The sequence below is a fragment of the Ciconia boyciana genome, chromosome 1 (genome assembly GCF_034638445.1).
Source record: "Ciconia boyciana chromosome 1, ASM3463844v1, whole genome shotgun sequence".
Classification (NCBI taxonomy): domain Eukaryota; kingdom Metazoa; phylum Chordata; class Aves; order Ciconiiformes; family Ciconiidae; genus Ciconia; species Ciconia boyciana.
Genome location: NC_132934.1, coordinates 86,646,746 through 86,660,987, shown reverse-complemented (window position 1 = coordinate 86,660,987; position 14,242 = coordinate 86,646,746). Strand labels below are relative to the sequence as shown.

General features: G+C 42.0%; 1 protein-coding gene across 25 annotated transcripts in view; it reads left to right on the top strand.

The window, feature by feature from the left end:
• LOC140659469 (rap1 GTPase-activating protein 1-like) overlaps positions 1-14,242 on the top strand; it is a 73,946-nt gene that overhangs the window by 29,147 nt on the left and 30,557 nt on the right. For 19 of the 25 annotated variants that reach the window (XR_012045148.1, XR_012045147.1, XR_012045146.1 and 16 more), the window contains 7 exons: positions 80-166; positions 786-920; positions 2,499-2,645; positions 4,417-4,520; positions 6,864-6,977; positions 11,892-12,018; positions 12,104-12,206. Coding sequence is in view for 17 of the 25 variants with exons in the window: in XM_072879187.1 (XP_072735288.1) it covers positions 80-166; positions 786-920; positions 2,499-2,645; positions 4,417-4,520; positions 6,864-6,977; positions 11,892-12,018; positions 12,104-12,206 (817 nt within the window). In the remaining 8 variants the exon portion in view is untranslated. Of the gene's footprint in view, positions 1-79; positions 167-785; positions 921-2,498; positions 2,646-4,416; positions 4,521-6,860; positions 6,978-7,313; positions 7,332-9,855; positions 10,776-11,891; positions 12,019-12,103; positions 12,207-14,242 lie in introns of those variants that run through there. The other 6 variants (XM_072879293.1, XR_012045157.1, XR_012045153.1 and 3 more) reach the window with 6 other exon arrangements.

Below are 14,242 nucleotides of genomic sequence, written 5' to 3'. Positions count from 1 at the left end.
GGGTAATAAGGCAGAGCTTTTCTTGTGATATTTTTATTACTGTTTTCATCTCCAGTCTAGTCTTCATCTTGTCTTGTAGAGTGCAGAGTTTCGTGAATTCCTCCTGGTCAAGCTCATCAATGCTGAGTACAGCTGCTATCGAGCTGAGAAATTTGCTAAATTAGAGGTGGGCCTATTACCTGGTTGCTTCCATTAAAAATGGTAGAACTATATTACTGCCAGATTAAGAAAATACAGTATAATTTTTTACTTTCTTTTACTTCTAATTTTGTGTTGCTTAAAAAAGGAAGATGAAATGTGATTATACTCAGCTATGTGATGTTTCCTTTGTATTTCACAGCAAGCGTGACAGAATATGAACAGGTACATTCTAATGTAAAGATCTAATCCTCAAGTAAGAATGGGAATATGATGCATACAGAATTTCCTCCAGCAAAATGTATTAGCTGAAACTCAGTATTGTGCTACAGGATGCGTACTGGTATCACTGATTTTGGTTCAAGGTACCAAAATTCTGTTCCAGACTCTGCTGCTTGCCTAATCTAGAAAAAACTGCCCTCAATCTATGCCTCTGTTTCGTCACCTGTAGAAAAGTACTGATGTCCTTTATGACTTGCTTTAGAAAGAGTTTAAAAGGGCTGGGTGTGACAGTAACATATTCCATAACTATACAGCTAAAACCACTTCATACTGTTTAAATTAATTTTCATTGCAAAAACAGGGGGAAAAAAAAAATCCCTCCACTCCCAATAATAGCTGTGTTTCCATTCCCAATGTTGATGCAGGAAAGAACCCGGAGTGCCCTCTTGGAGAGCCTTTTTGAGGAGCTGCAGCTTCGCAGCCGCAGTATGATGGGATTGCCCATAGGGGAGGATGACAAGATAGAGAACGGCAGTGGGGGCTTCCTCGAGAATTTCAAGGTGAGCCATAGTGGATTGATTTCTTACTCAGTGGCTCACACTTTTCTCAAGCTCATTGTGTGTCCCTCCAAGGAATATTGACCCTGCTGATCAGCTGTGCTTAGGGTGAGACAGAAAAAAAGTCTTTCCATCCAGCAGCCTTTCTTTAGAGCATCTTCAACTGTGCTTTACCATATCTCTCAAGAAAAGACATTTTTCCCCTTCCTTTGCTCCTTTCTACAGAGCTACAGCGTGGTCCAGGGTGGAATTCCATACTGTCCCTGAGAAGTCAAACTCTTTATGCTTCATGCTGGTGTCTAGTGTCAGATGGGGTTTCACTCCATGACTTACAGAAAAAGGAGTGAGTGTTTGCAAGAGGAATTTTAATAACTAGTAGCAAGCAGCTTTCAGTTCCTACAGCAGATCTCTTCCAATTAATTTTCATTATAACTGAAAGAGTTGCAAGAGCCACTGCAAGAGAGTTTCTAACATATCTGTGAGTGTACTGTCTAGATAAACTGTGATGCTTTACTTACCTCTAAAAGCCAGAGTTAATTTACTTTTGTTCAGTGTAGAGGACACTTTTTTCTCTTCTTTTTTTTTTTTAATAAATCAGGATCAAGTGACAGAACTTACTTTTAATAGTAATCAAGATGATATGAGAAAGCAAAGTTTTTGTATGAACAGGCACACTGAGTTTTAAACTGATTATACAGAGAGAATCTTATATCACTTTCCCATCTACTTCCCACAGAAGTGGGAAAGGGGAAGTGCCTCACCACTTCTTTTGTATAATAAGTTATCTGTCTGGACAGAGAGACTTATTATAAATAGGATTTCTTCAGGTGACCTCCACCTGCTTTGTATGGTGGGCTGGTTAGAGTCATTAAGGGCTGTGAAACTAATCCATTCACATGTAGGTTTGGTAGTTATATGCGTAGCTTTGGTCAGAGCTGGGGTGCTTTGGTGAGGTATATTTTTACGTACAGTCTACCCAGCCTTTGCTGCTAACCAGAAATTTCATACCCATCCATGTCTTACACTAATTATCCCAAAATGTCCTTTTCTGACTTCTAGCAGATGCTGTGATCTGCATGTCATGTACACAGATGACCTGTGTAAAAGGCTGGAAAAGGTTGAGTAAACTCAGAAAATGGCTTTTTCAAATGCTGCAGATTTTGATATGGCTGCTTTCCCCTTGGAACCAGCACTCAGGTTCATGTGAGACTGAACCTTACAGTCTTGAACAGGAGTTTGATTTTGTGTTTTGTAGCCTGTACTGGGTAGGACTGCTCCAGATGATGCTGTCTTATCCAGTATGCTGGGATACTGGTAGGGAATCTCTGTTTATTGCAACAGGACAAGGGAGGTGAAAGTAGAGGATATACTTGAGGAAGAGTTATTTCCTGGCAGTGAGCTCCATGAATCAGCTAGGACCAAAAATGGGTAATGTCTAAGATGCTGCCTTCTAGGAGTTAGGATTTCTGTGGTTCTGGTGTTGGTCTGTCACAACTTTCCACCCAATCTGTGGTGCTTTTCATGCTGCCCTACCGTGTGCATGTCTGTGTTTGTCTGTTTCCCTGCCTCCCTTCTGTTCAGCGGGTGATCAGAGGCCGCAGCCAGAGCCTGGATACCATGGGGATATCCATGAGAAAGCAGCAGCCAGCCACCCTGCCCAGCCGCCCAACTACAGGTGGCCTTGCCCTCAGCCAGAGTGTCGCCGAGGGCCCTAAGGTCATTGCTGCGGTAAGGTATTTGGGTGGGCTGTAAGAAGAAACCCGGCATACCTTTGTGACCCACCCATACATTTTATTTCTCTTTCCTTATTAGTTTGTCCTCTTGTCCTTCTGTGAATCTCTTTTTGTTGTATCATCCCATTTCACAAGTGGTAACAGCATGTGTTGCAGTCTGTTTTGTCTGTGCCTATCTCTAGCCCCAGTTTATCTGTAAACTAGAGCTGAGATTGATGCAGACTGGGAGAAGAAAGCCAAACATGATTCTACATCCGATATCTATCTGTGCTATCCTGGATTAGATCGCGCATGTTGCCATAACTTAAAAAACTGCATGCACTGTGGTTTGACCAGAATGGTACTGTATTGTCATATGGCAAGAGCTGAGAACGTAAGGACACTAGATCTGTTCCATTTTCTTCAATTTCACCAATCAGATTCTTTTCTGTAATATAAACAGGTGCACAATGTTTATTCAAGATGCTGTTTTGCTGTAAATAGAATTTGCATGTTGGGAACAAACAGCAGAATAAAGTTTGGGGTGAGAAAAAATGAATATTTCTAGTCACTATCAAAGCCTTTCTTGTTTGATAGGGGTACTAAACATACGTGATCAGTGTAAGCATAACAAATCCATGACAAATGCTTCCAGAAAAGGATCCATGTTTCTGATATTGGAAACATGGTTACCTTGGTCAAAGTGCATCCAGCTGATTGTGGTCTTTGCACTGCAATGTTGTCGTGGTTTAAACCCAGTCAGCAACTAAGCACCATGCAGCTGCTCGCTCCCCCTCCCCCGCAGTGGGATGGGGGAGAGAATTGGAAAAAAAAGTAAAATCTATGGGTTGAGATAAAGACAGGTTAATAGGACAGCAGAAGAAAATAAAATAATAATAATAATAATGGTAAAAAAATGTACAAAACAAGTGATGCACAATGCAATTGCTTACCACCCGCTGACTGATGCCCAGCCCGTCCCCAAGCAGCGATGCTGCTTCCTGGCCAACTCCCCCCAGTTAATATACTGAGCATGACATCATATGGGATGGAATAGCCCTTAAGTCACTTTGGGTCAGCTGTCCTGGCTGTGTCCCCTCCCAGCTGGCAGAGCATGGGAAGCTGAAAAGTCCTTGACTAGTATAAGCACTACTTAGCAACAATTAAAACATCAGTGTTTAATCACACTATTCTCATACTAAATCCAAAACACAGCACTATACCAGCTACTAGGAAGAAAATTAACTCTATCCCAACTGAAACCAGGACAGATATCAATACAGGCAAACTACAAAAAAATGTCCGAGTAAGCCAAGAAGGTGCCTTTCAGTGTGGAAATTTCTTGGTGACAGTTTACTCAGTTGTATGCATTCTTTATGTCAGCACAACAGTCACAGAATAGTAATGACTTGGGTTTGCTGCCTCCTTCTCTCCTTTAACTTCTACTTTTCTCTACCCTTCTGATTCTGCCTCTCCTTTTCTCATCATATGGGGATACCTCCCTTCCTGAGCTTCTTTTGCTGTATACTGGCTGTGTATCTTGTTCTGCCTTTGTTTCTATATCTTTGTCTCTTTCTCATACCACCTTTGTAAGCCCTAGCTTCTCTTTCTCACTGACAGAAAGTACTCCTTCTTGCACTGGTGGAGCTGGGCCATGCTACTGTGTTGCAAAGTAAAGGAGAGGATCTGGATCCACATCGCAAACTCCCTCTCCCATGCTTCCAGTTCTCCAGTTTTTCCTGTCTTGTTCCCCTCCCTCCTTTCTGTCACACTTTCCTTTTTTCTAGTCTTTTGCCTTGCCTGGTAGGAGCCCATCACGTACTCGAGCCAGCCGCTTCCATGGGCGACGGAGTAGTGCCATTGGCATTGAGAACATACAGGAGGAAAAGAGGTATGAGCTGTGGGAAGATGAGACAAAGAGAGAAAAAAAACAGGAGGAGATGAGAAAAGGGGGATAGAAAAGCACATATAAGGACAGAAAGGGAATTGACAGGAATGAGAACTGAAATGGAAATGGTCGGAATGGGAAGAAAAGCCTGATTATTGGTTAATGGAGAAATGGACAAATGACAGAACCAAACAAAATAAAAAAGGACATTTGCAATTGGGGAGAATCAATATTTGAGGAAGAAGGGAGGAGATGGGTGGAGGAACATAGTAAGATCGCTCTTAAATATTGTGCAGTATGATCCAGGACTCTTGGTTCTCCTGTTCTGTATTTGCCACTTTTAGATAAGAGTCCTATGAAAGGGAATTGGGTGCTTGATTGTTTGTTTGTTTTCATGTTAAAAAGTTCAAATAGACAAAACTTCTGATGTCTTAAAAAAAGGATTTTTTTAAAAAAAGCTTTAAGTCAAAATGACTAGCATTTAAGTTAGATGGTCTGAGAAAAAATTATAATTAAGGGGTAACTCACAGGTTTAAGGAGTGATTTGGCATATTTGGCAGAATTATAACCATTCAAAAGTTGTCCACTGGTCATGAGAGATTATTTAGTTAAACCAATAAATTTGTCTCGGCTCTAGCTGAGACACCTTTGTAAGGTTATAGTCTGAAAAGTAATGAGTGCTCTGCAACTAATATACAGTTTTCCCACTTGCAAGAATTCCAGTGAACAGCTTAAAGACTCAGTGTAAAAGGCGAAAAGCCATCTTTAATGTGAAAACTAGTGATATCACAACAAGAATTACTACATTTTCCCTTCTTTCCAGTTATTCTCTTGGACCTTAATGAGGTGCCTATGACCTAATATGAATAAAAATAGCATAGAACTTTCTTTGAGAAAAATAAAATCATCTGAGAACTTCCCTCTAACAGTCTAAGCCAACACAGTAGCCACAGCTCCTCACTACTTTAAGTACCTTATGCAGCTGTGCCCCTCAATCCATTACTTTGTGTACAACATCCTTCACTATCCCTTAAAAGATCTGTAAAAGTTTTCTGCAACAAGGAAAACCACTGGATTTATTTTCTTTTTTTTTTTTTCTCTTTGCTAGAAGGAAATTGGTAAGCAGTTGGGTTTATCTAGCTTTCCTTTTCCTTGTTTGTAATCTTAGATACGAGGAACAGTAAGCCTTATCTTGTGTTTTGTGAAAGACTTTTTGGATGATTCTTGAAAGTGTAGTTTCACTAGCAACTGGTCTGTTCTAACAGTTCATTGCTACTGAAAAGCAGATATACTTTCCTCCTCCCAGTGTCTCTTTCAACTACCCAGTCCTGTCCTATTTCTTGTGATGGCTCAGATGGTTAGTGGACCCTTCATGGAACTGATTCAGCCCATTAATCTAACAGAAAAAGTATCAACTTTCTTTCATTGGATTAATTGTCTGCCAGGTTCTGCCATGAACTGGCTCATGGAGAAGTCTGATGGGTACCCGGACTGATGGAAAGTACACTCAGCAAGAGTAGAGGAGGCTGGAGCAGGCACTCTCTCTGGCAACAGTGAGCTCAACGTCATGTGTGACTTCACCCTGAAGCTGTAGTTTAAAGATATGCAGGCTTTGATGACAGAGCTGACCCAGTCCATCCTGCTTGTTCATATGTCATAGAAGTTTCAGGGTTGTTTTAGTTTCAGGATTGTTTTTTGTCAGGATAATTTCCAGTTTCACAAACAGTTGTACTAGCACAAGTGAGGGCATGAGGAACTGTGGTGTGAAGGGTACAGGTAGGATCAACTGACCAAGAGAGCAGAGGAGGAACTTTGTGAACTCCATCACTGAAGTCACAAAAAACCCCCAACAAAAACCTGAGTTTTCCAATGCTTAATTAAACACACCCCACTTTTCCGTTACTCACACAGACAGCTTTCTTCAGAAGTGTCTTCACAAGTACTAGTAGCAATAAAACTATTGAAACCATCCTGAAACAGGGAAATTTGCTGAATCCTTTTTCTTTATGCAATAAATATATAAGCTCTCTAATCAATCCTAAAGCTTCTTAAGACCAATGAAATGGGGAGGGTAGAAGAAAAAGTTGAAGTATTAAAGGAGAATACTGAAATTAATTTAGGTTTTTATATCAATTCAAAAGGAGCTTAAAGTTGGACATTTATAATATATTGCCCTCAACAGGTCACATCTGAGGCGTCTACCCTTTTCAACACAACTGCATTTGTTTCCCTTTCATGTGTATACAAGAGATACAGCTTTGTATTGTGGCTTGTAAGGAAGTGTTGGAATAGATAGTGGTTAACTCTGGCCCGGGGGTATAGCTGGTTTCTCATTTGTCCCAGCAGAGACACTGCAGAGAGGATACAGAAGGTGCTGGAGAGTCCAGGAACTTTCTTTGACCTGAAGTCTGATGGATCATCCAGTCCCAGCTCCCCAGAGTTCCCCAGCAGGAAGAGCAAGTGAGTTGAAAATAATTTCAATATTTGAAAGATGCTCACTGTGTCTGGTATTGGCTTAAGTGTGGTGCATGTCTTGCTCTGTTGGAGGCTTTACTGAGATTGTCCACATCAGGCATTGCAGCATCTTAAAAGTTACATGTCTGGCCATGGCACAGTAATTCAGAGCATGTAAGTAAGTAACTCAGCTTTCTTAAACAGCCAGTGAAGAAAGATTGGACCACTTAAAGGTGATTTTGGCTATATCTTTACTGTAATGTTAGCTTGCATCCAACAGGATACACAAAGCCCTAGCTGTCCAATTATCCATGCTTACTCATCTATATGTTTCCTCTATAGTTTGCTCTGGAGTGATTTTGGAGCTTCATGGAGAAGCTTGGACAAGGGTATGTTGGGATGTTGGGTTGTACTCAAGTTCTGCCTCTTTAAGCAGGATTCATGCCGCTGCTCCCAACCAGCGTGAACTAGCCTGCCTTCAGTCCTCCCAAAGCGTTACAGCAGGTGTTACAGCAGGGTTTCGTGTGTTGCACCTATGTTTCATTGCTAAAGCATGCCATACCACACCCAGTGTTCTCCTGCAAAACACTTCATGCAGTAGTCTGCAAAATAGTTCTCCAGTTTCTGGTGGTCAAAAACTGGAAAAATGCACGTTCCTGGTCATGCAGCTTTGCTGTTGCTAAGCTGTATAATGCTGGGATGTGATCCCATCTAGGATACTTCAGGACTTCACGGAAACCACACATTTACATTTCCAAGACTCCACGGTAGCCTGTCTCTAAATCCAAGACTGTAGCTGACTTTCTGGAACAGCTTGCCACAACTGATCTTTTTCATGAGAACTTGGATGACACCTGTGTCAAAAAGGGCACTGAGTACTTTGTAATAGGGCATGTCCCTTTCTCAGGACTGGGGTTGCTTTAAGAAAATTTCAGGAGGTGCCCTAGAGCCAGGCCTCTATGGTTGTAGTTGCTCCAGGTGCCAAGTCTGACAAGGAAGGGCCTTCCTTCCAACTAGACCCAGTGCTCCCTAAGAATTACAGGCTGGTGGCTATCTGCAGTAGTTCAGCTACCCAATTGTATGCTGTAAGATTTTTTTTGCCCAGAATTGTATGGCCAGAATTTTGTCACAGCCAAGATGCAGAGTTCTGGTAAGTATGTTTTTGTGATACTAGTTTTTGGGTTGGGTGGGTGTCCAAAATTTTGGTGGCGAGGAGGATGGGAGCACAGCTAGGAGATACAGACCATTTAAGATGCTAGCTCTGGCAGCCAAGGACAAGAGAGAATGCAGGACATGGAACCACAGGTTGGTCAGCAACCCCCATCTTCCAGTATTACCACATCATTCCACCTCCCCTTCCTCATCCTGCCTGGGATGTTGTTAGTGAACTAGAAGTCCCTAGCTAGGCACATGTGAGGGACTCTTGCTCTGATTAGGTGGCTGAAGTAAACTTGCATAATCAGCAAGAATTATGCCTAGTAAGAAAACATCTCATAGCTCGGCCAGCCCTGGTTAGTCTACTGTAGAATGTGTGCATGTCCTGGAAAAAAATGATGAAGCTTTCTTGACATGTGTTCCTGATTTCTGCATTTGATTGTGGGCTTCCCCTGCTTCCCACCCTCCATTCTCCATTCATCAGCTGAGGAGGCGAGCCAGCTGCAATGGCTGTTTCAAATTGATATCACATGCTTTCAGAGAGCAAACATAGCATGGGATTTCACTAACAATACTTGCATGAATATTGTTTATGCACATGAGGCATGACCTGTATGATTTGGCAGTCTGTCTACTTCTGTCCCCAGGATTCTCACTATGCATCTTTTTCCAGTCATGGACTCAAAACGACTTGTATGATCACCAGGAAAAAGTCTTTTCACAGTTGCGGTGGCTTAGCCCATTCCTGGACAGTTTGTTTACGAAGTGGGATGTAGCATGGAGTTTTGCATAATTGGTGATTAGCCAGAGTTAGAGTTGTGATTTCAGAGTTAGGGACCAGCCCACATGCAGTCATACCTTCTGCACCATATCTGGGAGAGGGAATCAAGGACATGTAATTCCACCATCTAAAGCACACCATTTTCACCAAGACAGTGAAAATTAGCACAGTATTGCAGGAACAGGCTAGGAGTGTAATTCTAACAGTCTGTCTCAGTAGCACTGTCTCTGAAATTCTACTGAAATACTCCATTGTTGATTAATTGTGGAACCACAAATCAGGATCATGATATAGGCATATTTCTAATGCAAAAAGAGTTCCAGCTGGTTCTAGAGTAATTTACACAGCCCATATTAAAAATGTTATCCCTGGTAGTATGTCATCAATCCACTCCTGGTTCTCTCCAGGGAGTAGTATCATAGGAAACTTCTCTGTCGCAAAAGTGTCCAGCATGTTGCTGCTGGTCTGAAATAATAATTTCAGATTCCAGAATTTAATGATCAAACTCTTCATCTGTGTTCTGTTAAAACCAACCTGGAAATAAATGCAAAGGGAACACATAAATAATAGATTAATTATTTCACAGTAGAGACAAACCAGCACTTACTTTCTGTCCTTGCATGCTGATTTCCTACACACCCTTCTGCAGTGATCAGCCTACAATCCATGAAACTACATTGTTCACTTGGGCTAACAGTGTCTTCTCTCCCACATACAGGGAGTTGTCCTTAGTTTTTCTGCTCCACTGTCCAGGTAGCCTTCCAAATAATCCTTCTTCCCAAGGGACAGACTCAAAAGAATGAACCCAGCCTAAGTAACCAGGTAGCGAAACTCCTCAGGATCAGACAGCTTTCTGGGTTGCATCTGAAAAATCAAGCACTGTACTGTGTATGTCCAAATCCTAGGAAAAGTACATGGGTGTTTTGTGTGTGTGTTTTCCCTCCTCAGACACATCTGAGTGGGGACATCAAGCCAATCAGGAGTGGACCGGATGCTACTCAGTCATTGGTTACCTCACTGAAGACACTGGCAAGACTTTTGGGGTGAAATGAGAGTCCTGGCTAAGAGGAGCATGAACTTACTTAGAGGACCTCAAGGACTGTGGAAGGACCAAGTGGCACCGAGTAACGCTCCACTGGCACTTCCTGGAGCAGGAATCCTGGGAAAGGGAGATGGACGGATAGCTCCTATTGGAGCATTTTGGCTCTATGCCCTTCCCATTGCCCAATCAGCAGCCACTGAACCAGCCTCTACTAATTATGGGGGAAGGAGGCCACCTTGAGTGCCTCCCCTTCTCTTTCCCTCCCCTCAGATGAGCGAGAAGAGAACAGCTTGACTTGCAGAAGGCAAGAGCAGAAGAACATGTTTCCACCTCTGTCTCTAGTGCCTTTGGATGACATAGGTCAGGAAGTGCAGTGCAGAGAATGAGGATGGAGAAACCTGCTGAGGAAGGATGCTGAGGAGGAGATACTTTGTGGAAATCTAGGTCCCAGCTCACTTAAATTCATGTTGTTGATTTGCTCTGCCAAGGGCGAAGCATGTTGGCCTTCATTTCCTCCAAAATATATTTCCTAATCTCCTGAGGAAATATCTTTGGCCTATATCGGCCCTATCTTTACTGTTCTCCCTGTTGCATGCTGGCATGTAATATGCCTGGGACTTTAGGTTTCATTACTGCTTGTAGGTCAAGACTGGCCACATTTTGCAGTGTTTCTGAAGGAATAAATATATTTAGTATGTTAAAGGTGTCTTATCTTTCTTGCCTCTCTTAGCTTTTTTGGGTTTCTTAACATTTTTAAGCACTTCATCTCTCTCTTATTAGCTGGTCTCTTGTGCAGGCAGTGAGTATTTCACCATAAAATGTTAGGCTTCCACCATGTAAGCATATCAGCCGCATGGACTGCTCTTTCTCCTAGATGACTGCAAGCAGTGGATCCCAAATTCTGAGCTGGGAGAAGCTGACCTTAAGGGTCTTTCCTGACAGATAGGAAACATGCACCAGGCTACCTCAGTGTCTGTGACATTTGAGAGAGTGGTGGTCAAGTGATCCAATACAGTTTGCTTTGAATGTTCCCTTTGTAATGACCCTGTGGGAGCTAAAAGTCTAGTGGGATGGACCTACAGGAGCCAGTCTACTGGCAACTGGGCACATGCAGAATCACCAGGATGGGCATCCTGACCTAGGTATGTTCCTATCTGTAAGCAGGAGGAGAGTTCTGACTTGTCTGTGGAAGAGCTTGGCACTTGATCCTAATAGTTTGGCACTGAGACATCCTAAAATAATGCAGACTTCAGTAATTTGTTTCTACCTCCCCACTGCTTCCTTAAACTTTCTTAGTTAACCATTCTATAATACTGGTTAATGTGTATACGCTTTCCTGACTCCTGTTACAGCAGTCCAGAAACACAGCAGTGACAGTTTATAAGCTCTGTGACATGAAAAGTGTGCTTTTATAGTCCCCTTGTACTGTCTGGAATTTCACATAAGACCAAACATGATAGGCTGACAGCGGCTGTGGGAATGGGTGGCCTAGGCTGGGTAGTGCCTTCTCTTTATACTCAGTTTAAACCTTGTCATGTATGCTCCTAAAATCATGCTCCTAAAATCTCTGATCTCCAAAATGAAGGCATCTGTTGATTTTAATGAATGTCTAGAGGTAAACAGTGCTTAAATGCAGGTGGTTTGACTCACTCTGTTTTAAGACACTTAGGTCTGTGACTTAAAAATTCAGTTAGTCTTGTCCTTTCATACAGTTATCCAGAATGGAAACAAGAAGTGGTGTTTCTACTAAATGAAGTAGCAACTAGAAATTAAGGAATGCAAGCCAGTTCACCTGAATTCTGTTCCTAGGTGAAAAAACTAGCTGTGAATGAATAATTTATTCTTACTGTTTCTGACTGCTATATAATAAAGCTATGTCACAAAAAGTGCAAGCCTATGTGTAACAATAAGCATGATGATGTTGAATGCTTGCATTTCACAGAATGCTCAGGAATCAGACTTCAGGATACTGTGTGATGCAGCCATTCTCACGTTCTTCATCCAGTGTAAGCAGTTGTTGTAGTGGTTTGAGGGAAAATGAAACATCCGACGAAGAGGAGAATGACAGGGTGGGTGTATGATCTCTAACAAACAGGCTACCTCCCTGATTTTACCAAGTGCATTATTAAAACACATCTTCTTTGCCCTCTCCAGGAGCTGATGTGCTCTCTTGAGGGCCCTCCAAAACAGGATTCAATGGTACAGAGTATGTGGCTGGATGACAGTGACTGCACACCCAGTACTTCCAGCTCACCAGGTAAAAAAGAAAGAAAGAAAACCAGAAAAAAATCCTCTGCTTGTGCTTCTAGAAGCATATGTCAGGTTGAGCCACATCCATTTGGCAAAATCTTTTGTATAGCTATACTTAAGATTTGGGAAGCATAGGTAGATGATAGGCTCAGAGAAATGGGGAGAGAAGCTAGCATGCAAACTGTAATGGGGAGAGAATGGGAAGGGGAAGTGCGTTTCAGTAGCATGAATAGTGCTGTACACACTGCAGAAGGAGTTACAGTAGATTGCAAAGAATTAGTGTGTTTATGTGTTTCTATGGAGAGCATGTTTCTATGGAGAGTATCTCAATGGTTGCTTTTCTGAATGCAGTGCCCTTTTATAAACTAGATAGTTTGGATATGGGAATTACAGAAACAGTGCTTCCTGAACAAAGCAGTATGCTCCTGAGAAGGTGGGTAATCAGGTAGCTAACCTGCACTGAGCTTTTTGACTGCCAAGGCTGGGCTCTTAGTGTAGTACTTGATTAAAGTTGAAGTAGTTGATTAAAGTCAGCTTGGATCCATTCACAGTGCAGAGATGATTATAGTCATTATAAGTTCTCTTTAGTTCCATAGCAGGCAGAACTATTGCAGTATCTGTTGTTGAGGTTGTATCAGCTGCCTTGATCTCAGACCCTGTTTGCAGTTTTGCTTCAGTTTGTTAAAATGAACTGTTTTGGATTGAAGCATTTCTTGTTGAGCATCAGCCTAAAGCTAAAAGTATGGAAAATTTAAATCAGTTTTAGTCTGTTTTTGAGAATGAGGCTGAAGGGACTGTGTAAGATTTTGGGAAAAGTATGATTGAAAAGACTAAGCTTTTGAGATTGGGAAATCGTTAGGAACTGTGGAAGGCAAAACTCAATATTTGTTGCTAAAAGATTCTGGAATAGGAGCAGGTTGAGATGGTAAGAGATACTAGGGATTATGTGGATGGCAAGAAAGTAAGTTGGTTGAAAGGAACAGTAAAATCTTTATAGGAATTGTGTGAAAAGGGATTGTTGAAAAAGATTACAAGGGTCAGAAAGGGGAGCCAGTTTACTTTGAAGACAGACTGAGGTGTCTCAATCTCTGCAGCAGCCCTGTCTGAGATATCAAGAGTGTCCATAAGATCCCTGCTTGAAATTGCCTGTATCTTAGTAACAGCAATGAAGATGTGATACTGTGAGATGTTCTGCAGAGACCTCTGTTCTGTGAGATGTTCTGTAAGATTTCTCCACTTCTGCAGAACAACTCACAGCATGAGTGCTTGTATACTTAGAGGCACAAGACAATCCAAGGGGCTGGTATTGAAACTCTGGAAGAACAGGAAAAACAAGTGGAGTTATTGATCATGCAGAGGGAGAAGAGAGCCATACTGTATGCTATAATTAGGAAGTGGGGTGCTATATACAGAGCCTGCCTGTCCTGAGGGAGAGACATAAAGGTGTTAAATGTGGTGATATGAAAAAGCAGCATGTCAGGAACCTTCACAGCAGAAGACAGCTAATGAGCTGCTATTAAGAAGCAGAAGTTGAGAATGAGCTTCTGTAGATCCTTGTGTTGAAGGGTCTGCTTCAACTTGTGGGAAGTCTACTAAACTTGTGGGAAGAAAGAGTTCAGTGTCATCAGCTCAGAGCAAGAGTGATAAATAAATACTATAAGGCTAGGAGGCCCAACACCATGAAATTGCCTCTTTTTGAAGGGATCTGGAAATGACACCATAAAAGGCAATAGCTGCTTTGTGCCTGGTGGTGTGAGGGTTTTCACTGTATCACCATGGCATTGTCCAGGCTACCATTTCCACAGGTCTGGGATTATCCTGAGCAGGCCACAGCTCCCCTCACAAATGTTTGAGCTTTATTCACTCCTGTTGCCCTTGTAGCACTGCACTAAGACCAAGCAGGTGTGAAAGATTGTTCCCTGTCAAAAGTGAATGAACAGCTTGTGTTTACTTGTGATGAGAAATACTAATGGGTGCAGAAAATTAGTGTAAATGCAAACTAGTTTGTTTTGCTTGAGTGTCAGAAATTGTCTATTGTCATCA